We start from the raw sequence: 24,492 nt of genomic DNA, 5'->3' as shown, positions 1-24,492 counted from the left end.
GGATGCCATCCAGAGGGACATGGACAAGCTTGATAATTAGGCCCGTGTGAATCTCATGAAGTTCAACAAGGCCAAGTGCAAGGTCCTGCACCTGGTTTGGGGCGACCCCTGGTATCAATACAGGCTGGGGGATGAAGGGATTGAGAGCAGCCCTGCCGAGAAGGACTTGGGGGTACTGCTGGGTGAGAAGCTGGACGTGAGAGAACAATGTGCACTTGCAGCCCGGAAGTCCCACTGCATCCTGGGCTGCATCAAAAGAAGCGTGGCCAGCAGGTCAAGGGAGGTGATTCTGCCCCTCTACTCTGCTCTGGTGAGACCCCACCTGCAGTACTGCGTCCAGCTCTGGAGCCCTCAGCACAAGAAAGACATAGACCTGTTGGAGCGGGTCCAGAGGAGGGACATGAAAATGATCAGAGGGATGGAACACCTCTCCTATGAAGAAAGGCTGAGAGAGTTGGGGTTATTCAGCCTGGAGAAGAGAAGGCTTCAGAGAGACCTTATTGCAGCCTTTCAGTCCTTAAAGGAGGCTTATGAGAAAGATGGCGGCAAACTCTTTAGCAGGGCCTGTTGTGACAGCACAAGGGGGAATGGTTTTAAACTAAAAGAGGTAGATTTAGACTAGATATAAGGAAGACATTTTTTACGATGAGGATGGTGAAACACTGGAACGTGTTGCCCAGAGAGGTGGTAGATGCCCCATCCCTGGTAACATTCAAGGTCAGGCTGGACGGGGCTCTGAGGAACCTGATCTCGTTGAAGTTGTCCCTTCTTATTGCAGGGCGGTTGGACTAGAAGACCTTTAAAGGTCCCTTCCAACCCAAACTATTCTATGATTCTATGATTTTTGAACTGTACTGTGTATCAGAGGGATTATCTGAAACCTGTATTAAAATGCTAACATTTTATATTTTAAAACTTTATCATGAAATAAAAATGCAACTTATTTTTAACTCCATTGTGTATGTAGGTTAACTTAAAACAGGGAGTTGCCAGCCACAATGTGATTCCAGAAGGTTACGATTTTGGTAAGTGGTATTTTATTTGTATTTGTAAAATGTGTATACTTCTAATTTTTAATGCCTCTCAGAGGTTGCTACTTTGGCTGTTATTAAAAAAAATCTTACTAAGGAGTGCAGTTTAGTTCTTTTGTAGGAATAACTGTCTCTCTGACAGGGAACACTGTACCATATCTGTAGCCTTAAAAAGGCTTTAATTAAAATATGAGTCTTGACACATGTATCGTTCTAATGGAATGTCATCCGTAAATCCTCATTTTTCACATCCATTGATAATTCCTTATTTTAAGAAGTTTAATGATAACGAGCATCATGTAAGTTTTGTGAATCAGATTGATTTGAGTAATAGAGTAATGTTTTTGAGGTCACCTGCCTTATGCAAAGTGTATATTTTTTCATTCGAGGTGGAAATAGTAATCGCACAGCTCTGAAACATCAACATTTTTATTTAATTTTTTTTAGCGTGGCCATATTGCAAGTTGTATTGCTTTAAGTGTGCTTGCTTTAGTCCGAAAGTCGCATCCACTCAAACATGGTGATTGTTTACTTTTCATTGTATGGAATATACATGGGGTTTCTTTCTCATGTGTATCAGTGTGATTGTTTAGTAACTGCTTGCAAGGCAGAATGGCCTTTGAAGTGGCTTGTTCTCTAGCAAGCAAGTCCTCGGTTCCCTATAGCCAAGGTTAAAAAGGGCACTATTAGTTTTATGGGTTTTTCTTCCTGCTGCCTTAACCTGAAAGAAGAAGCCTTTTGTGTCTCTTTATTTGACTGCCGGATAACTATTTAGTAATTTCTTCTGATTTCTTACCTATCTCTTTCAGTTGCTAGCTTTAACTCTTTTTACAAGAAGATAAGTTCAAACATCGTCAGTTGTCCAAGTCTTTACATAGAAGTTCAAAAATAATTGTATGTAAAATTGCAGGATTCAGGTTTTAAACTATTAAAATTCAGCAGTGCCATCAGAGATGCAGATATTTGAAGAATTACATCATGCTCATATTCTGTGGTAAATGAAAATTCTGGCTCTTTTAGAGTAACTCTTTAGATTGAGACATTGATAGAAAGGTAGTAAGCACAAAGTCTGCTTCTGTCATTTCATCTAAATGCAAACATAATACACATAGAAAGAATGAAAAAATGAAATTCAGGAAGGTAAATATAGGGAGAAAATTAGTAGAAATGCTACCACATAAAATATGTAGATAAAAGTAAAATAAGCTTCACAAGAAATACAAGGCTTAAAATGAAACAAAAGTAAATTGGTTTCATCTTGCAAAAATGTCTGTTTCAACTTGTATTTCACTTTCAGTGAATTCAGAGTATTTGGTATGTACATGGTCTATCAGTATTTCTGTTGAAACCAAAGGAATTTTAATTGATAAAAATACAATTTACTCAAATTCAAGTAATATATAAATTCTTATGGTTGGATCAATTGCTGAAACGGATGGAAATTGAACTAAACATGGCTTCTGAAGGCTATATTGGATGCCTGATATTGCCAAATTGTGGAACATTTCTGCTCTGAATATTTTTCATGTGATGTGCTTCACTTTACGTAGGATCCATATTGATGTTTTCCATGCTTACTTGGGCTTGGATTTAGAAATGTGGAATGTTTGGTTTTATCCACTGTTGTGAGTATAACTTATCAAACAGTGTAAAACATCAGTAACGTTAAAAAAAAAATCCTTATGGAATAAAAGTTATAGTGAAATAAGTGCTATGTTTGAAACTATCATACTATAAATAGCTTATGTCATAACCAAAAAAATTAGATTTGTTGCAAATATAAACTATTAATTGAAACATCTGCAATGTAATACTGCATACAGGAAATCTTGTGAAAATGTTCCACAAATATTTATTCCACAAATGTTGCCAGAATTAAACTGGAAATTAAGTATAGATTGTATTATATTTTAAGCTGTGTTGATGAAGTCTTCATGCTTTGAAGTCTAGCATTTTTAAATGAGTAATCTGGCATAATCTGAGCTGATAAATATTATGTATCATTTATGGCAGTCTTAAGTAATTTAATTGCACTTTTTATATCAACTTCTGTTTTTTAGTATTCCGCCCAATTTCAGCTAGAGCCAAACTCCTTATGAATCCTCGATCTGATGTTGACTTTTCATCACCGAAAATGGATTTAGATGTAAATTTACAGGATATAACTGTTGAATTCAATAAGCCACAGGTATAAACTATTTTTCTGAAGTTATATGTAATGTGGTAAAAAATTTAGTTTGCAAGAATAATAAGAAAAGCAGTCTGAAATTTTATAATAAACATACAGAGTCGATTCACTTCTTAGTCTTGTTCTTTGTAAGTTATTTTCTTTTTAAAGGGAAGCTTGATTCATGTTCTCAGACAGACAATAACACTCAATTTGAATTGTTTATTTGTTTGTTTGTTTTTTAGTACTTCAGTGTTATGGAGCTTCTTGAGTCTATTGATATGATGACTCGAAATCTGCCATATAGGAAGTACAGACCTGAGGTTCCATTGCACAACAATGCCAAGGCATGGTACGCCACCTCAGCCTTTGAAAATAATTTGTTAGTTATTCATTTGAAGTAATTACCAAGGGATTGTTTCTTACTTAAGGAGTTGGAACTCATTTCCTTCTTCTCTTATGTTTTTGTTTGTTTTTCTTAAGCTAGGAGTATTAAAAAAATTGGTGAGGACCTCAAACCATAGGTGAGGACACAATATTTGAAAGCCTGCATTTGCTGTCTTAAAGACAGTCTGATAGTGTTTTGATATCCTAACTCTGTGTTAATGAAGAAGACCCCATTAGATGTTAGGTACTGTTACAGGAACATAGCTATTATCTAAAAATAGGCAAACCTTTTCAACACAGATGGCAGAGATGTGATTTCTTTTCAGAATATTCCTTACAAATATGTTTTGATTATTCACACACACACACACACACATATATGTGTATTTGTGTGCATGTTTTGTACAAGGTTACTTCTTAATTTTAGGAAATAGCAACCTGTCAACTTTGTATGGGGAAAAAATTAAAATCCTTAGGTTCCTCTACTGATCAGAATTGTGAGATTAAACAAGGGATTTCGCTCTTTTACAACTTGAAGTTGTATTTAGTGGGAGTCTGCATAGCTGTAGGTGTCTTTTCAATATACCAAAAAAACTGTAAACTATACTTCATTTGTCTTTGCTTTTAGGTGGAAATACGTTATTTTTGGCATCCTTGAAATAAATGTTCAACCTAAGCTCCAAATGTGGTCATGGGAACATATTCGGCACCATAGAAAACAAGTGAAGAACTATAAAGAGATGTATAAAACAAAGATAACATCAAAAAAACCTAATGAAGAAATCTTAAAATTGTTGGAGGTTAGCCATTTTCCATTAAAGGCTTAAATATTGTTCATCTTGCTATTTTCTTAAACTTAAATGTTTACACGTTCCTAAGTCAGTACTAAGTTAAAAATAAATTTTCAGTGGCCAGACTTGCAACTTCATCAGTACCTTTCTCTGTGAGTAGTAGTAATAAACACATTAGATAATTTTTTAGATTAGTAACTACAGTGAAGAAAAGCTTAAACTGATGTGCTTTTCTTTTCCAGGTTTATTTTCAGTTTTCAGCTTGAGCAAATTATCTTGGATTGCACTGAAAGAGTTGTTTACTGTCACTTCCTGTAAAACTGAGCCGTGAAATCTAAGCAAATGAAATTGTCAAAAAATAATTTCTCATCTCCTTTCTAGGAATTCGAAAAGGCCTTGGATATTTTTAACATCACTCTAGCAAGGCAACAGGCAGAAGTTGAGGTAAAATTTCATCATTTAAGTGAGTCTAAGAGTAACTGCAACATGAGGTTGTGGAGATTTTAGGCAGATGCATTTTAATTCTAGTGATTGAATTGTGCATCATACAGTCTTTCTATTTTCCCTCTATTTCACATTTGTTATTATAAGGCATAGTTAGTTTTAGCTTGTAATTAAACAAAAATTAAATAGCTCCATATAGTGCTTCTTCAGAATAACTGATCTGGGATAAATCTCTTTCCCCTTTTGGAAAGGAAGATCTACTGTGCAAAATATGGTCAAAGGATGATAGGATAAGTCAAGTTGGAAGTGATTATACCCAAAGCTTCAGGCTTCCCCCCGCCCCGCTCCAGCCTAGACTATTAATTTATTCCGTTCCTTCCTGATACCTTATTATGTAGGCTGAACACCTGTATATGTGGTATGTTGACCTCCTGTTACTATTTGCAAATGTTACTTGGAATACAGCAAATGCAGAATGCATTTAAGTAGATAGTCACAATTAGGCAACGTAATGTCTTATTTTTGGCTCACATTCCATTCTTATCTAGAGCAAATAAGATGTTAGGCTAGAAAAACAAATACCAATTTATTTCTAATAGTAAAAATCAAAATGGTGAGAGCTTTTTTTTGGTGATGAGAGCTGGAGGGAAAATCTGCTATTTAAGGAGCATTTATTGACTTAAAATCAGCTACCTTTTGCTTGCTCTTTTTGTTCATAAAGGTGGTTGATTTTAGGCAATTGGTCTGATGATGCACTGGGTACTTGAAAAAGTTATTAGAAGAAAAACTAAAAAAATAACATACTGCCTTTTCAATGGTTGTCTAATGATGTTTTGATGTGTTAGAGCATGTCTTGGGTCTATATTTTTCTTCGGAAAATGAAGAAAGAAGCATGAAGAAAATGACTTGAGTATTTTTTAAATTTCAGGCAACTAAGGCTGGATTAAAAATCTACAGACCAGGAATAAAACAAGATGATGAAAATTCAGGTGGCTGGTTTAGTTGGATATGGAGCTGGTCAGGTGAAAAAAAGGATGAACAAAAACAAGAAGTAAAGGGTTCAAGTATGTTTCTTTATTGGTATATTTTTCTATTATTAAAAATGACTTATTAGAATAATATATCCCTAGCAATGGAACTTTGGAATTGTTTAATATTTGGGTTTTCGGATTATAGATGTTTACATTTTCTCTTCGCCTTTTTTTGCTGATGAAGTTAATTGCATGTTATAGAGGTATCTTACAATTCCTTCCAGAACTCTTTCTGAACTGTCTTCAATTTGTGCTTTCGTCTGCCACAGTTTTCGCATTTGTCTGCATGGTGTACTGTGTATGGGGATTTGAAGAAAGTGCTAGAAAACAGTAGCAGCTAATGGAATGTAAACAATTTTACTTCCATTCATTTTATAATTTGGCTGTTTCACGCAGTGTATTAAGTATGGGCACCTAGTAAAGGTTGTGGAACACTGAAAGTAAATCAAAAAGGTTGCTTCTATTGTTAGCAAGCTACGAAATAGAGTAGGTCAGAATAAAAGTATAACTTCATTTTAAAGCATGATTTAGGAGACTCAAGACTTTGCTTTAAACCTCAGGATTTTTGCTTTTACTAATTCAGGACAATGTTGACAGTATCTATTGTATGTAATAGAGCTACCAAGCACTGGAAAGTGTATAACGGTATTTGCATTTTTCAGATACCTATACTGAGTTTAACTAACCTCTTGTAATGTGACAGGTCTTGAAGAGCTGATGACACGTGAAGAGAAGGCTAAACTTTATGCAGCAATTGGATATAGTGAAACAGCTGTGGATCCAACCCTTCCAAAATCAGTAAGTCATAACTGACTATGATACCAAACAATTGGTATCTTTATCTACTAATAAAAATCTAAAGATGATAGGAAATAACTTTTAAAATTACTTGAATCTCTATCTTTATATTTGAATACTGTTCTGACAGTTTTCAATTAAGTTACTGCATGCTGGCTTTGTGCAGAACGGAACACCCTTAAATGTAGTTTCAGGAGAGTGGTTATAGAGCTTACTTTGGATATTCTGAAAAGGTTCAGAATGAAATTTTGCTTGCTCAGTCTAGAATAAAATCATACAAACAGTGTATTGTTGTTTAAGTTATAAAATGCTTATGTATAAAATGCTATAAATATATAAAATGCTATAAAATATCCTCTTACAATATTCAGAAACTTTTTAAGGAAGTGCACTAGGTGATTCACTGGAATCTTAAATATGACTGATAGTAGATGAGGTAGACTAGGTGAGTATTTAAGGAAAGAGGTGATTGAAGAACTGTAGTGGGGGAGAGCAACGTTTTTGAACCATTCAGGAATAGTCAGATAAGTCATTTTTATGTGCGATACAATGCATGGTACAATGGACTGCCTCTGCATCAGAGGCCCTTTATCTCGAAATGTGGTATAGAGACACCAAAGACATATGTTTGTAAGCATAGTGGACTCTTACTCTAACACTGTCTCTTTGTAATAACTATTTGGGAATGGCTTTTACGCCAGCTGTGATACAAGCTATTTATAGCACTGGAAAAATAGTATCAAACTGGTATTTGTGGTTTTCATCTCTTCATAAACTGTATTGAAATGTATATTAACATATTTTATAATCCGCTGTTGTTGTTTTTCCTGCATATCTAGTATGAAGCCATGAAGTTCTCTGTGAAGTTATTAAGCATGTCTATATCAATAAGAGAAAACAAGCAAACTCCTGAGCTGGTAGAATTTGCATTAACTGGCTTGAGTACAGTATTTACCCAACGACCAGGTGCACAAGCAATAAGGTGAACTTTCTCTGTCAAACTGCTTTTGCTCCTCATGAAATATTCATGATGGCTAATTGGCATTTTAAGGTTCTGTTATGATGTTTAACTTCCATTTTTTACTGTCACTTCTTGTGCAGTTTGCAAGCAGAATCATCCTGCAACTGATGGACAAAGTGAATGGATACTGTTTCCATGATTAAGTTCTCTCCATCTTCAGAATTTTTTGTGCCAATACAGAGTTTCTCCTTTTTTTCAGTTTATCATTGTTACATACAAGCAATCCCATTACTAACTTGGTTCTTGCTTTGGAAAGTGACTGTTAACTCCTTTTGAAACTTGATCTGAGCAAGGTGACCTCATAACTGCTTGTGTGTGGGGCATTTAACATGACTGAAAAGTTCTTGAGTTTTCAGCTGAGCTTTTAGATTTGCAGAAGAAAGCTGTAACTGGTGATTTTGGCTTCGTTTTGTGCTCTCACAGTAGGTGATGAAAAGCAGCGATATGAAATATTTTCTTTTCATTTCAAATGTAATGACTTAAAAATTGTGCGGGAGGGTAGCCCTCCTGTTTTAAACCTTGTCTCCTCTACTTTGGGGCGTATTAGTATAATCTATGTAGGTTATTAAGATACTATTGATCTTGCTGAGCTTTATGCATAATTTTATTTTTAAGTTTTGCTTGCAGCTTTTCTGTTTGTTCCTCTGTGCGTCTAAATGGCCCTAATAATGCTATCGTACCGAGAAAAAGGGAAGAAAATGTTGTATTTTTACAGTGAAACAACTTTCCTTTTAGTGTTGGAAGATAAAGATCTTCAGCTGAGAGCTGTTAAAGAGGTGGACAGGATATTGAATAAAAATAAATGCAACACCTAAAAAATACTTTCTCAGAGTAATAAGGCTATTCATCTTGTGCTCCTCTTGTGGTGTTTCTTCTGTTTCTCTGCACTGGAACAGTTCCTCCTCTGCTGTATCTCTGTTCCGCAGTGTAAACTGCGCAGTCTAATTCCTGAGTTCATACTACAGAATTTGCATTTGCAAGTCTCTTTCCTGCCCTGACTCCTGTCCTCGTGAAAAGTGCATGAAGTGAATAACTTGGACCCCCTTTCTTATTTAGTCAGGGGTGCCTAATAGACAGAAAAGGTAATGAAATGGAAAACAGTTAACACATCGATACATGTGTAATATCCTTAGACTAAGCTATTTATATTTGAAGTAGGGTAGAGATATGATGATGATGATGATGATGATGTTGTTTTGTTTGGGTTTTGATTTTTTTTTTTCCCTTTCAGCTCATTCCTTATACTCTTACCATCTAATTGTACCTAGCCAGATGGATATTACATTTCATGTTTACCTTTCTTTACAGATTTGAAACAAAAATTACCTCACTTGAAGTTACAGGCATGTCCCGAGAAAAGTGTACACCCTGTCTCCTATCTTCTCGAACGGTCTATTCAGACAAGAGTACCTCACTCTTAAGCATAATGTTTGAAACTAATCCTTTGGATGAGAAAGCAGATCAGAGGCTTAGAATAGAATCACAGCCACTGGAAATAGTATATGATGCGGTAAGTAAATATTTGAGTAAGTTGTAAATCTTGAAAAATCTTACTTAATAATAAATTTGCCATGTATTATTTTTGCTTTATTTTAACAGATGACAATAAATAGCTTAGTGGATTTCTTCAGGCCTCCGAAAGATGTACATTTAGAGCAATTGACATCAGCAACTCTGATGAAGCTTGAGGAGTTCCGTGAAAAAACATCAACAGGCAAGTGCTGCATGTTCTTCTGATTGCACACTCAGACAAATTTTAGATTCTAGGAGTATGAAAATACTATATCATTCCGTATGGAGATGCATGGATCCGAGTTATGGCTTTCTAACACAACACCTAAATAAGCTGAATTCTTCAGTCTCATTACAAAGCATTTGTTCAAGGTATTGGATAATTTTATGGCTGTATCTTTTTCAACTTCAACTTCCTTTGTAAAATATGCTCCACACCCTGAGGTAGTATTTCAGTATTTATTCTGTTGTACTCTATGCAGAGTTCAAAACAGTTTGTTACTTCCAACTTCTCTGTTCTGTTCATCTGAGTATGTAAATGGCCTTAATTGTTTCATACTCTTTAAAAACTGATACTGAGATATTGATCCTCAAAAGAAACCCCTAAATCCTTTCCAGAGTTGTTGCTTTTCAGGACACTATCTGCCTTTGTATAGGTGTTTTCCACTTTCTTTATTCCTTGATGAATGTTGATCTGAGTCAATCCAGATCAAAATCAAGTCATGTACACTATATTTATCTGTCTTCCAGTTACTCAGCATTAAAACCATTCCTCTAGTTTTAATTTCATCCTAGCTTTTTATCTCTAGAGATCTTATATTTTGACACATGAATGAAAATGGTGAATACTTTTAAGACTAACACTGAGCTTTGTGGAATTAATGTTTTGCAGTAAGGATGTCTGAGGCTTTCTAGATCAAAGGTGTGTCCAGCGCAGTGTCCTGTCTCTGACTGTGGATGGCAGAGGATGCTAAGGGGAGATTTCATATATAAATACTTTTTAAAAGGAGAAAAAAAAAAAATCAGTGATTTTTTTTTTAACCTCATTTAAATTTGTAATCTATTAATATTTAAATTATACATTTTAAAAATCTGAACACTCAGTGATAATAAGTGAAAGAATTTACAGAAAACTCAAGCATAATGTATATTTAATCAATTGCTTTTATCAAGCTAGTATCAGGAACGAAATCAGGCATCAATTATATTTTTATTCATTAGTTGTTCTTTGACTGACCTGTTTAATTAAGGACTAATGTCAGATTAAGCAGTCAAAGTTAGGTGGATCAACTTGCTTGCCTTTTCTATCAGAAACTTCTCCAGCAATACTGAATATATTGATACCACAGTTCATTCCTGAGATCAATTTGATAAAAATTTGCTTAGATTCAGTATGCTTGGTTGTTTGAGTATTCATTGCCGCTGAATACTCTGGTTCTGATCATGATTCTTTTTTTTGTGGAAATATGAAATCGTGCTGTGTGTCTATTATAATTTAAGCATAGCATTACTTTAGAGGTATATCCAATGACTTTTATCTTCACAAGAATGCTGAGTTGCCCATAGTAATCTAAAAGCTTGTTCCACTCACAAATGAGAAGCCTGATAGAAATTTCTAAAAATATGCTGTACATTGCTTGTAAAATCTTGGCTGAGACTTACAAAATTACCAGGAGAAGAACATTTGATCTGTAGAATATTCTGTTGCAGGGGACTATGCTAATCTCGGAGATAGAATAAAAAAAATTGAATCATATCAATATAATTAATATGTTCAGACTTGCAGTCCTTCTCAGGAAAGAATCTTTAACACTTTTCTTCCAAGCAGTAGAAGATAGCTGGAAAGTAGTGGGGAACTGTGGACTGCAGAAGTGAAGGAACTTGCTACAGCAAAATAGTTACCATTTTCAGCACCATTAAAAGACATTACAAAAGCTTAGTTTCCCAGAGTTCAATTTAGGGACTCAACTATGTTCTCTTCCCAAATGAAGGAAAAAAGAAAGTCTTTTCTTGAACTTTGTACATCATTCAGATACAGTTAGGCATTGAAAACTGAAAAAATCTCAACTTTTTTATTAATCCAAGTTATTTTATCTTGCAAATCCTGAAATGTCGTTGCCATCCAGTTCTTCATTGACTAATCTAGCTCTCCTGTGGCAGGACAACCTTTGATAATGTTGTACCAGTTTTAATTACTTTCTTACCAGTGTGGGTGTGTTGCAGTGTCCTGTTGTCATCTTCATAATTTATTATCTCTACTTCTGTGAGCATCATCTTATTGCACCTGGTAAATATTTAATGAGTCGTGGCTGAATCCTGAGGGAGTTCTCGGTGCTAACTTGAAGCAAGACCATTCATTCCTCTTCAGATGAGCAAAAAACCAGAATTTGATCTCAAATTTTCTGACAGTCTGAATTTCCCAACTAATTGCATGATTTTTAAATAGAATTTTGGAAAGACCTTGTATTTGCCGGTCTTCAGCATCTCAAGATGGAGATGCTTGTCAGCAGAATCAGTGTAAACTTCAGTATCTCAGTAGTGACAACACTAGCAGTTTGGCCAGTGCAGTTGGATACTTCCAATAAGAACTTCTAGAACAAATAAATTTCTGAATCTACAGAGCACAAGGGGTTGACTCAGCAATTGCCAAGTTGCAGTATGCATTCCGATTCTTCTTATTTCGTCTCTGCTCAGTATGAAATGTTTTTGGATTTGTATGTGTCATGCTGCTGTCTCTATTTGTCCTTAGCATTGTTTGCTATCATCATTTCACCTACTTCTTTAAAGACTGCCTATAACTACTGGTTCAGAAGAAATCTGAAGAGCATCTTTGCCTGCAATTAAACTTAGTTATCTAGCATTCACAGCTCATTTAAGTTAGACTTGAATTTCTTTTTATAGCTTCTTTTAATTCCATAGCTTCTGTATGGATTACTTTGTTTATATTTACTAATTATATTATTTTTCAGGTTTGTTGTATGTTATTGAAACCCAGAAAGTTCTTGACCTCAAAATTAACCTCATGGCTTCATACATCATTGTTCCACAACAAGGATTCTATGACCGTACGTCAAATTTACTACTTCTGGATCTTGGTAGTCTTAAGGTATGTATTTACCTAAAGAAGTAACTTACTGAAAAGGATAGTTCAGTTTTTATGTGATTTCCAGTTTCTTAATTTGTGTTTTGTGGTACTGGTTAAGTAAAAGTTCCTCTTGCAGTTTATGTATTAGGTATTTATTTTAAACTGCTTTCCAGTCAAGGCAGAAATTATTGAACTCTAGATTCTTTGAACCCAAAATAATTGTTAGAAAATAATCTTCCCCTGGAATGAAACCACTGTTGATGCTTTGCATGGTTATGTGGAAAACGTGTAACAATTTTTTACCTTAGAATATAAAATAGTAAACTTTTTACTTACATGATTAAATGGTCTTCTTATTTTTAATATAACTATTATTCTTGTTATCAATTACCTTTTGGTCATTCAGTTTACTTTAAAATGAGAACAGTAAACATTGGCAATTTATAACATAACTTGGATTAAATTAGAGATATATTTGAGATACTTCATGCAAGGGAAAAGTCAAAAAGGTAGGTTAATGATGTATTTAAAATTATAATTTAGCACTATAAAATCATAGAAGAGACTTTCTACATATTATTAACAATCTTACGCGTTGGTGAACTTGTGTTCTTTCAGGACAAATGGTCTTGGATGTGTACAGGCAATTTAATTTTTTTTTTTTAACTTGTACTCTCTGTAAGAATGATTCTGCCACTTACTATCACTTTAGATTGCCTTTTCTGCTTTTTTAACAAGAATTTGTTTCAAAGTTTAAAACCTTGCTGAAGCGAAGTAAGTTTTCCGTTTCTCTGCCACAGACTTACTTTCTGAGTGTGTGGGTTTCAGTTAGAATCGTAGAATGGTTTGGGTTGGAAGGGACCTTTAAAGGTCATCTAGTCCAACCGCCCTGCAATAAGGGACAACTTCAACGAGATCAGGTTCCTCAGAGCCCCGTCCAGCCTGACCTTGAATGTTTCCAGGGATGGGGCATCTACCACCTCTCTGGGCAACACGTTCCAGTATTTCACCATCCTCATCGTAAAAAATGTCTTCCTTATATTTAGTCTAAATCTACCTCTTTTAGTTTAAAACCATTTCCCCTTGTGCTGTCACAACAGGCCCTGCTAAAAAAATCTCTCCATCTTTCTCATAAGCCTCCTTTAAGGACCGAAAGGCTGCAATAAGGTCTCTCTGAAGCCTTCTCTTCTCCAGGCTGAATAACCCCAACTCTCTCAGCCTTTCTTCATAGGAGAGGTGTTCCACCCCCATGATCATTTTTGTGGCCCTGATCCACAACAGGTCCATGTCTTGTGCTGAGGGCTCCAGAGCTGGACGCAGTACTGCAGGTGGGGTCTCACCAGAGCAGAGTAGAGGGGCAGAATCACCTCCCTTGACCTGCTGACCACGCTTCTTTTGATGCAGCCCAGGATACGGTTGGCCTTATGGGCTGCAAGTGCACATCGTTGTCTCATGTCCAGCTTCTCACCCAAGTCCTTCTCGGCAGGGCTGCTCTCAATCCCTTCATCCCCCAGCCTGTACTGATACCGGGGGTTGCCCCAACCCAGGTGCAGGACCCTGCACCTGGCCTTGTTGAAAAAGAATATGTCAGGTGTCAGTGGAATTAGTGAAAAACATTGCTGTGTAGATACTAAAAATAATTTGGATTTACAACCAGATCACTTATTTCGGTGACTAATAATTCAACAGCTCTTCTGAATGCTGGTCAATTGGAGGTACTTTGTGGAGTTCAATAATCGCTGTGTATACTGATTCGGTGCTTGAGACGGCCTCCTAGATCTAATGGAGGGGGGGAATAGAACAGCCCACCTCCTCTACTCCACCCATGTGAAATTACTCTCAGAACAATACATAGAAGAATATGACTCATAAAGAGAATTAGGGTTGTAAAAAAGACAGTTCAGCTGTTGCTTCTCCTCCTTGCAACTAGTGAAAGGTGGAGGGGAGGAGGACTTCTGTGACAGGCTGGCGGGGCCGCCGGGAGTCTGAATATGACATAGAATTTCAAAATCAGACTCCAGTAAATGTGTCAATGAGATTTTTTTTCTGAAATAGATGAGTAATTTTCATAGTGAATGTGACTCTTGGATCGGTTCCTGTCCTTTAATAGAAATTAGAAAGCAAGGTGAAGGAATTGGGCAATACCAAAAGAGAAAAGTTAGATGCCTCTCAGGATGTGATTAATAATTTTGTATTCACTTTGAGTGACATATGCTTAAGTGAGATGTAGGTCATTCGTTGAATGAGTATGTTTAATACAAAACAAATAGTCTCTTTCCCTCAGTTATGTACTGGATAAGGTCAAGCCCCAAGGGGGAAAATGGCATATAAAATTAAAACTGTATCTCAATGCAGATACATAAGTGGACTTAACTAAAGTTGCACGGGCAATATTAATTTGGTAATTCTGAATTTTCAAACTGCAAGTTATTTTTAATGTAAAAATAGTCGTAGTTCAGTAGCGCTGGAAGAAGAAATGCTATGTCTTAGACACTAGTATGTAAACCTGTTTCACGGTTATTAACCTTATCTTGAATGTTATCTGGGTCCGACAAAAAAAAACATGGATCCAAAATTATTAGACATTCAAGGATGAGGACAGCCACATTTCACTGGAGCTGGATAGCAGAGAGGGCACATACAAATGTGAAATACTAAAGAAGTATGGGCATCCCAAAGCTGAGTCAAAGGGATATTGACTGAAGGAAAGACATTGAACATTGATGATGAATAGTCCAAACCCTCTTTTCCCTTTTACTCGTTTTGACCAATATGTAACAGGGTAATGCCACACTAAATTCAACAGGATTCAAAAATAGATTTCATGTTTCAGAGGTGATTAATGCAGTAATATTTTTATATATAAAAAACCTGAACAGTTATTCTTCTGATTACAAAGGGGTTGAGACTTTGTACTTTGGGGTATGAGTCATTTATTAAAGGAAATTATTCTATACAAAATATATTGTATAAAACTTCATAGATTTTAATTCATTTTTTATTTTGTTTCTTTCCTTGAAGAAATGGATTTTAATACTCTCAATTTTTTGTTTTGATACAGGCTACTAATTTTAGATAGCTCCTCTGCTGTAATATTTGTAAGACTGCCCTTATAATGAGGACTTAAATTTAATCTTTTTTTGTGGTAGAATCAAATATTTGTAGAATTAGTGCTTTGAATATTTTTGAAATTGATTTATGCTTTTTTGTAACTGTTTTTAAGATGAAAAGCAAAAGTCGTTCTGATTTATCAGAACTCAAAGTAGGACAAAGCACTATTGAAGATATAATGTCAAGAGCTTATGATAGTTTTGATATCCAGCTCAGCAGTATACAGTTACTGTACAGCAAACATGGTAAGTATTCATGAAAGCATATGAGTGAAAGTATTTTATATTTTATATTTTTAACTGAAGCAGTGGAGAATCTTTGGAATATACTTCTTTAAACTCATGTTCTAAACTCAGTGCTAAAACATGTTACAAATTTCCAAAACATATCTTTAGGCCTTAGATTCCAACCTTAGCTTTTGCTAAATAAATAAACTTATAATAAATCCCTTATTTTTGAAGATGTCTCATTTGATTTGTTGCACTATAAATATAAGAGTGTGATTAATTATTTATGGTATTTTCCTTCAGTGCCTTTTCCTTGCTTCCCTCCAAATTTAAAGCGGAATCCATGAGTAGTTGTAGGTTTGATCATGTTGTGAGGGTAAAGAAAGGATCAAAATCCCTTACTGAAGGAAACTTCTACTAGTAGTTTGGGAACTAACAATATAGAAAGAGTCAGAACCAGACAAGTCTTAAGCATTTAATTCTTAATCCTCTGGTTCCAGAGGGAATCCAGAGCCTAAACTCCCAGTACCATGCATGTTAAGAATTGGGCCCTTAGAAGTCTGCAGCAGGAATGGGATAGCTGTTTAGATGTGAACAGTAGTATTGAGTAGTCGTGTATGTCTGAAGTTCAGATCTTGTATAATATACATGTATTGATAGAGCTGTAAAAGACATCGTGTCACCTGAATTTTTAGCAAGGTATACTAGCTAATACAAGATACTTTAATGCTGTGGTATGTGTAATGAGAAGGAATCTCTTTCAGTGTTTAAAGCGTAGGTTTTCTTTGCTCTTCTAGATGAGAACTGGCAAGAAGCTCGGAAGTTGAAATATTCATCTCAACATATCTTGCAGCCCTTGGATGTAAAAGTGGAATTTAGCAGGGCTATGGTTGTTACAGATGCAAGAATGCCCAAGTATGTGTTTTTTCCTATTTTGAAATTTTATGGTAAATGACTTTTTTTAGGAGTGCAAAAAGAAAAAATCCAGAATCTACTTATAGTGGTGCTATTTTACATCAGCCATGTGTGAATCTTGGAAGTAAAACACCTCCATGGAGAAAAATAGAGAATAAACCCAAGAAGATGCCAGATATTGAAGAGGTGATAGAATGTTGTATTGTTATAAAATAAGTATCTATAATATATTTAAAGATTTTTATTAAAGATATTAATACGTGTTCTAGTTAGGTCTTTCTAATAGCTGCATTTCAGTTCTCATTGGAAATACTGAGGAGCAAAAAATCTGAACTTATGAAGTCTCTTTTATAAATATCACAAAAATATTTGAAAAGTAATGGGCTGTCATACTCCCTCTCTTTCACTTAGGTTATTCATCTTGTTTGTTTACTTGCTACAGATCACTTCTCAGGGAAACAGCTCTTAATGCGTCGAGTATGCACTTAGGCTTATTCAGCAAAAAACCTACTGTTATGGAAATTTTACTCAATCAGAAGAAAATATATGTTACTATTAATGATGAAACTTTGATGTTAAAGATCACTGAGTCAAAGTGGCAAAGATTAACTTTGCACGTATTTTGGAAAGCGCATCTTCACTAATGTCTAATAAGGACACTACTACCTAAAAAAAATCCAATTATCTTTTAAGTACTTGCAAACTAGCACATTAATGCATTACGACGTAATTTGGTTTATTAAGTCATTAATAAGAATCATATTCTTATGCTACAAGCGACCACGTGTTTATTTATTTCATAACACTGCTGGAAATTTAGTTAGGCACTTCAGAAAATTAATGGCATAAAAATAGACCTAGTGTGTAGTACAGTCAACAAAATCAAGAGGCAGTTTATGAAATAAAAGAATTACAAAGAATCTAGGATTTGCTTAGTCAGAAAAAAAACCCTAAAGAAAATGTACCTCACCAGGGCTGTGTATTGTGAAGGCAGATCAATGATTGCGTGGTATAATGGTGCCACCTTCTGGAAAGCTTGGACGCCAGATTCTGAGTTTTGATGCTTGACTTTATGAAATATCTTACTCTTTCCCTCCTCACTTCTCTGTTTGGTGGAGAAGGTGAGGTAAGGGAAATACAACTCACAGGAATCTGTCTTTTTATGACAGAAAGTCCAGGGAGGGAAAGTGAGATTTCATTTCTATGGCCATATAACAACAGAATGTCATTTTAATGTAGGTTTGTAATCGACATCTCTCCAAGCTAGTATAACCTGGATTAAGGCGTGTCTGCTCTTAATGAGAACACCTATTGCAGTATTGTAGTACTACCTGGCTTAATTGTTTCGGCTACCAGGTGTGCTTCTCCTTTTGGCAGTTTGTGTCTAGACTGATTCTGGGAAATTTTTCCCTAATGGATATTATTTCTGTGTTCCGAATTCTCATAGAGTCACTTACTTGACAGTAAATAGTTTCTACCTGTGTCTAGAAGTTGACAAATTTTTCTTCCACTGAGATAGTAATATTTCTTGGAGATCAGCTGTTCTTTCCTTCTCAGTCTACAACTGTTAGGAATGCCATGGACAGCAGTTTGGTACTACATAAGCGTATACCACAGTGAGTTACTAATCATAACTAATACTTTAACCTGTACCAAGAGCAAGTAACCATTTCAAATCTAGCACGTTGATACCATGACTCAGCAACAGCCGAACTTGTTCATTTTGTACCTGGTTCAGTCTCCAGATGCTTCCAGGATGTGTTCCACAGATAGTATTATAACGCTCTAGAGTCATCTATCAATCTTGAAATGACTGGTACAGCAGCTTTCTACCTGATGGTGGAGATTTGACTTTTTCTTTAAAGGCTTGCTGCTCTTCCTTCTTGTTTTGAGCTCTTTAAAATTCTGAAGTCTGAAAATCATGAACTCTGTATAGTATATATCCGGTTAGGATCTTATGATAAATTTTTACATCTGGTTATATGTCTCCTAAATCAGTTAAAACGACAAATGTTCTATTTTCTGTTGGTCTCTAGCTTTGACTACTCAAACCCATCAATACTATCAGTATTAATGTGGCTTCAAATGCCAAATCTCTTGTTATCACTGCATAATCTCCTTTTGTTTTTAAGAATGGTCAGTTAATGAGTGTTTATGTATAGATATATTAAGCCCGTGTGATCTCTAGATGACATTGTGCACAAATGATAAAAATTGATAGCTTTCGCATCAGCAAAAATCCCCTAAACTGTAAATTTTAGTAATTATAGTTGAATAGGGTATTATGCATCAGTATTGCTCACATCAGTTACACACATGAATGTATTTTTAGTATAAATGTAGCTATTCCTTTATGTTCCAATTTTTATAAGTATACTTGCATATAAAGCCAGCATTATATTTTTCCTGAGCCTTTTTTCATTAATGTTTCTCAACAGAACTGTTGAGAAAGGTGAGTGGAAAAATGTTTGTTCTACAGCAAAAACTAGTACCAAAAGGGCTCTGTTTACTGTAGTAGAATTTTATGAATGAGTCCCTTAGGTTGGAGGGTGCCTATTTCACTTTGTTATCTAAAAAGCAGGTGTCTGTAGTTTTTTGATTCTTTGATGTTTGTACTTCCTTGTACAGCCTTAAACAACCATCGAATCTAGTTGAATTCCTTGTGATTTTGTTGTTCAAAACAATAATGAATTCACCAGGACTTTGTGCTGGCTTTGTTTAGGAAAGTGCATTTCTATATTGCTGCCTTGAAGAGAATACTAATTTATGTAATTTTCATTTGTTGAAGACCACTGTATCAAGGGCCTTTCACTGTTAACCTGTGTTTTCATCTGCTTGTGTTTCCTAACCCTTAAAATGGGCTTTCACTCTGTGGTTGGATCTGAATATCCGCCTTTCTTTCATTTCTGAGAATAGGATGCAGTGCTCCTTGTAGTTTCTGTCACTTCACGTTTGGAAGCACTAATATAATTCTGTAGCTTTCTAGCCTGTGTAAGTTTTTTTTTTTTTTTAATGTTTGTTTTATCCTGTGATACGGTTCCCCCATTTTCTGAAGGAGGTGTCTGGGAGTCTGTCATCTGGTCTTTGAAGGTGTATGAAGCTAGTATTAGGATACCAGTATTAAAAGCATCCTTCCATATAATAGTGTTCATTTAAAAAAAAAAAATTCCAATTTGAAGGAATGTACTTATTTGCAGCTTTGAGAATGGCATTCTTAACGTTTCCTTCTCTCTAAATGTAACCGATCTGAACTTGCAAGAAGTTTCTGCACAGATTTCCTCATCAATTGAAATACTTAGCTCCTCCATGCCTCACTCTCTACAAATTGGGAATAATTGTATTCTGCTTCCGGATGTTTTCTGAACCTTAAAAGCTTTTGTTAAAAGAGCAGTCTAGCGAGCCTGGGATTATTTGCAGTTATCTGCCTTCTATCTGCAAAGTGCATTCCATGTAACTGCATGGGCTGGCTGCTGTGCGAACTTTCATCAAAAATGTCTTAACAATATACATGAATTTTTGTAGGGAGGTTTAAGTGCAATGGAAGAGAGAATTGCTAAGTGTCCTAGATTATTGGATCATTCAAGCAGTAGATGGACAGGTCCTTTCAGACCTGACAGCTACACTTCTACACTGCCCCTCTCTGTTAAAATAAAAGAAGAAAAAAGAAAAAAAAAAGGTCTAAATTTCTCTGTGACAGAACTGGAATTAAGAATAAAAATCAAAAGTAGCTGAGAATTAATTCCTTGAGAATTTAAGGATGTGAAGAAATTCATAAACTGTAGAGAACTAGGTACGTGCTGTTACAGCTTAACACATACAACTTTGTGCTTGGCTTGCACAGGTATAAGGAGCTGTTTTTCCAGTTACTCTTGTAGTTTCAAAGTACTCTTGTCATCTCAAAGTTAGTTGAGGGTGAGTGAAAATTTTGGGGGTCTTTGTCCTCACATTCTCCAATGTGTTATATTTTATGTTCCTTTGAAGATTGAGCTGTGAGTTAAGCACAGCAAAACTGGGCGGAAATAGCAAGTCCTGTTCCTTGCACCCCACATGTTAAGCATCTGCTGCTGCCTGTTGTTGGAGACAGTCGGCTTATTGAGCAGACCTCTTTACCTGTTCTAACTAGGTGTTGTAAGAAAAGCATAATAATGTTCTTGGAGCCAGTTTTCTGCTTACTTCTGTTCTGCTCACTTCTGTGAGAAACTGGGATGGGTTTTAGGTCTTTAAAAAATCATTGTCTACATTTGAAGTGATTCTACTTCTTTTTGGCCAAAGCCTATTCAAACAGGCTTAAAATATGTTTTAAAGACTTATGTCCTTTTTAGCTATGCCATTTATTCCTTTGTTAAGTATCTAGACTACTGCTAGAGTCAGCTTAAATATACATAACTTCTAGGAAGTATTTTGTATACTTTGCTTGAAATTTTGGGCTGTAAACATTCTTATGCAAAAAAACCTCACCTTTTCTTCTGTAAAATACTGTGTAAAGGCTCAGTTATGTGATTTATTACAAGTAATTCAATTAAATATACAAACAAGAGGAAACAATTTCTGATTGTGAGGAAAATATGCTTTATGTAGCCAAATTAGAAGCGGTTGTTAGTACTATTTGCAGTCGTGATGCGCAAGACATTGTATGAAATGGAAATATAAATTACGTTAATAATTGGGTATTTGCTGTTTAACTCACTCTTCTTTGTGCAACAGAAGTTACGCGCACATATGCACACACACATGCGCGAACATGCACACACACACATACACACACACGCAATGGTTAGATGAGTGATTTTCTGACCAGGAAGACTTGTGTGTTTTTCAGAAGAAAATTAATGTAAAGTTCGAATGAAATAGTTATAAGATAACTTTGATTGTTTACAAAACAGGTTCAAACTGTCTGGGCAGCTGCCTTTACTTTCTATCCAAATATCAGACCAGAAGCTGACAAGTATCTTGGAGCTAATTGATAGCATTCCTAAGCCAGAAAGTGCTCCTGCTACCAGTTCTCCTCCAAAAATAACCGAGGTAAGGTTTTTAAAAAATATTTCATTAATAATTACCAGAAAAATATCTTCTTGCTATTAACAGTGCAGTTTTGGAAGGAGCACAAGAAAGTGGAGAACAAGCATTTACTGAGTACCTCTTGAAAAACTTAGCTAATTCTCTAAAGCTATAGAAATTTTGCTTGTTATTTAGTTAGTTTATTGTGATCTTTAGCCAATAATTATGAAATAGTTGTCCAGTGGTTGAATTTAAAATAAAAAACCCGCAAACTTTTACTACTCTGGGAATTACTTTGTAGCTCATTAATCTTGATTAACAAGATTGTACCTTCAAATTTATGCAGGTATCAGAGTGCTGCAGAGTTTGGGTTTAGCTATTTTGTTCAATGAAAAAAATCGGAATTTTTAAAGTTGGAAGTATTGTGGATCTTAGACAGGAGTTTAACTTTCAAAAACATAACAAAAAATATCCACTGTCTGTGGCTAAATGTTGGCTAAACAGTGCCTGCCTGGCAAAAGTGGCAGCTTAATTTCAGCTGATTTCACTGCTCTTCCCAGCTTTTCTTCATTCAGATAGAACATACCCGAGTGGGTGGCAGTTCTGCCTTGCATTTCGAAGGTTTAGGAGTGTGGAGTGAGTTCTCTTCCTACTTCCCTACTCCCTTACCTTAGTGAAAGTGATTCAGGTCACTATTTTATGCTTTCTTCAGGACAGAGGGTTACCACTTTCTTGCTGTTGTTACTGAAAAGTATGTTTTACCTTTTGATGTGAGCTGTTTTGAACGAAACTAGGAAATTAACTCCAAATTGCTGATTTTTAACATCACTGTAGTCTGAGTGATCTGGCTATGTTTTATATATTTTTAAAGCAGTCAAGGACAAAATTGGGCTATCCATTTTTCTGTCATCTGTAAATACTTCTAATTATCTGCTATTTAATCTGTGTATTTGATTCTAAAGGAATAATTGGTATTATATGCCAATAACCAATAATTGGTAATTGTATACCAATACAAATAATGGTATTTGTGGGTTTTTTTAAGATTACTTAATAATTATCTTTCCATCTTTATACAAATTATTCTGCTCAGTTCCTGATGGCTGTTGCTGCAGTTTTGGTGGTGTTTTCTATGGGTTATGCTAGCATAATAGTCAATAGCTGTAAATGCACATGACTAGACATGCATACCTACTGAAAGTATTTGAAGAGTGAAGATTGTTTCCCTTCAACATGTAGTTCCTGCTATCTCTTTAGTGGTGATACTAAAATTGCAGCTAGTTTTGACCTGCTTTTTCACTCTTCATATACTAATAGTATCCCCAGCCAAAAGCTGCCCTAGTCTCTGTTGTTTTGTGCAGACAAACTTTCTTCAAGGATAAGTGATGGAATTTTAGCTTTACATAAATAAAATGTGCACATATAGGATGATTATCCTGTACTTTATAACATTGCCTATACTTGAATTTAATTATAGAATTCAACTATTACATTTAAAATATTTTAAGTGACTTTGATGTGCTTAGTATTACCTGTACATTACTTGTGACGTACAAGATAAGATGAGTAAAGACTGTTGAGCCAGTGTGAATGTATTTGCATTATATGCAGCATCCATATTAAAACTTACGGTTAAGCCTGTCTGCTCAAGCTTCCATCTACCGCAGAGCTTGATAGACTCTAATTGCTGATATTAAGTTTGGTTAATTTGAGTGGATTTGCTGCGTTGGTGGCAGATATACTCCCATGCTTTCATCCTTGTAGCTGAAATTCTTCTGAGCTTTGTTGCCATGACATCACTCCTGAACCAAAAAGGATGTGAAATCCTTTTTGAGAGCTCCACATGTGAACTTTGTTATTTACATTTTGAGTTAGTGGAGGAATTGTTCTTGGGCTGTGAAAACAGAAGACTCTTCGAAACAGATCCTTCTAGGTTTTTGCACCGTGCACTTTCTTGTATTTTGTACAAGAAGGCTGTCCACTTCAGTGTGGAAGGCTTTATTTCTCATGATTTGGTACTGAGAAGTCAAGTCCCACAGTTTCTTCTCCTTGTCTTCTTAGAATGTGAAAGTGTTACAGATGAGACACTTTCACAGTTACAAGACTCCTAGAGACTTGGTGTATCTATCACTCATAGACATGGATATATTCAGTAAGGTCAAATTATGTAGGCTGGAGACTGAGAAGAGAGACTGATGAAATGTGAAGAGCGAGATGAAAAATGGAGCCTTGGAAACAACATTCAAAGATGAATGTTTCTTTGTTGCCATAATACTTAGATTTCTGTAAGATACTGAGTTATTGAATAATTGTCTGAGACTGGGCTTTGAAAGTAGCAGTAATGGGGTGGGGGTGGGAGTGGAGAGAACTACTATCATGGGTGCAGTCCAGAGCTAAAGGCAGTCCAGAAGAATGGGCACACAGGCAACGGACGCGTCTCTCCTTACTTTAGTACTCTGTGCAAGGCACATGTATACTAAATATGCACGTGGATCATGCAGATGAGAATTCTTTACAAACTCAAACCACCGAGACTACTGAGGCTTGATGGGAAATCTGGCTTTGGTGAATAAACCATTTGGTTACCTTTGCTAAGAGAATTTAATTCAGTCACATATGATACCACATGGAGTGAGAATTCTTGTCCTTTTGTCCACTCTGGACAAAAACACTTTGGCAAAACAGTGACATTTCACATATTTTCAGTTACTTCTCTGGGTTGTGCATAACTGCATCTCACAATTAAAGACTCTACTAGCATCTCTAGTACAGATCTCAGATACATGAAGAAATGAGATTCAACAAGGCTAAGTGCTGGGTCCTGCACTTGAGTCACAGCAACCCCGTGCAACGCTACAGGCTTGGGGAAGAGCGGCTGGAAAGCTGCCTGGCAGAAAAGAACCTGGGTGTGTTGGTCAATAGCCAGCTGAACAGGTGCCCTGGTGGGCAGTGTGCCCAGGTGGCCAAGAAGGCC

General features: G+C 35.7%; 1 protein-coding gene across 9 annotated transcripts in view; it reads left to right on the top strand.

The window, feature by feature from the left end:
- VPS13A (vacuolar protein sorting 13 homolog A) overlaps positions 1–24,492 on the top strand; it is a 110,389-nt gene that overhangs the window by 12,875 nt on the left and 73,022 nt on the right. For all 9 annotated transcript variants that reach the window (XR_012670847.1, XM_075136503.1, XM_075136504.1 and 6 more), the window contains 14 exons: positions 968–1,025; positions 3,092–3,219; positions 3,444–3,550; positions 4,214–4,385; positions 4,758–4,820; positions 5,749–5,884; positions 6,555–6,649; positions 7,489–7,631; positions 8,979–9,180; positions 9,270–9,384; positions 12,152–12,288; positions 15,491–15,623; positions 16,403–16,520; positions 21,404–21,542. Coding sequence is in view for 8 of the 9 variants with exons in the window: in XM_075136503.1 (XP_074992604.1) it covers positions 968–1,025; positions 3,092–3,219; positions 3,444–3,550; positions 4,214–4,385; positions 4,758–4,820; positions 5,749–5,884; positions 6,555–6,649; positions 7,489–7,631; positions 8,979–9,180; positions 9,270–9,384; positions 12,152–12,288; positions 15,491–15,623; positions 16,403–16,520; positions 21,404–21,542 (1,746 nt within the window). In the remaining variant the exon portion in view is untranslated. The remainder of the gene's footprint in view (positions 1–967; positions 1,026–3,091; positions 3,220–3,443; positions 3,551–4,213; positions 4,386–4,757; positions 4,821–5,748; positions 5,885–6,554; positions 6,650–7,488; positions 7,632–8,978; positions 9,181–9,269; positions 9,385–12,151; positions 12,289–15,490; positions 15,624–16,402; positions 16,521–21,403; positions 21,543–24,492) is intronic.

The sequence above is a fragment of the Calonectris borealis genome, chromosome Z, assembly GCF_964195595.1.
Source record: "Calonectris borealis chromosome Z, bCalBor7.hap1.2, whole genome shotgun sequence".
In the NCBI taxonomy this organism is placed as follows: domain Eukaryota; kingdom Metazoa; phylum Chordata; class Aves; order Procellariiformes; family Procellariidae; genus Calonectris; species Calonectris borealis.
Note: the sequence above shows the minus strand (reverse complement) of the source record. Positions and strands in the feature narration are given on the sequence as shown.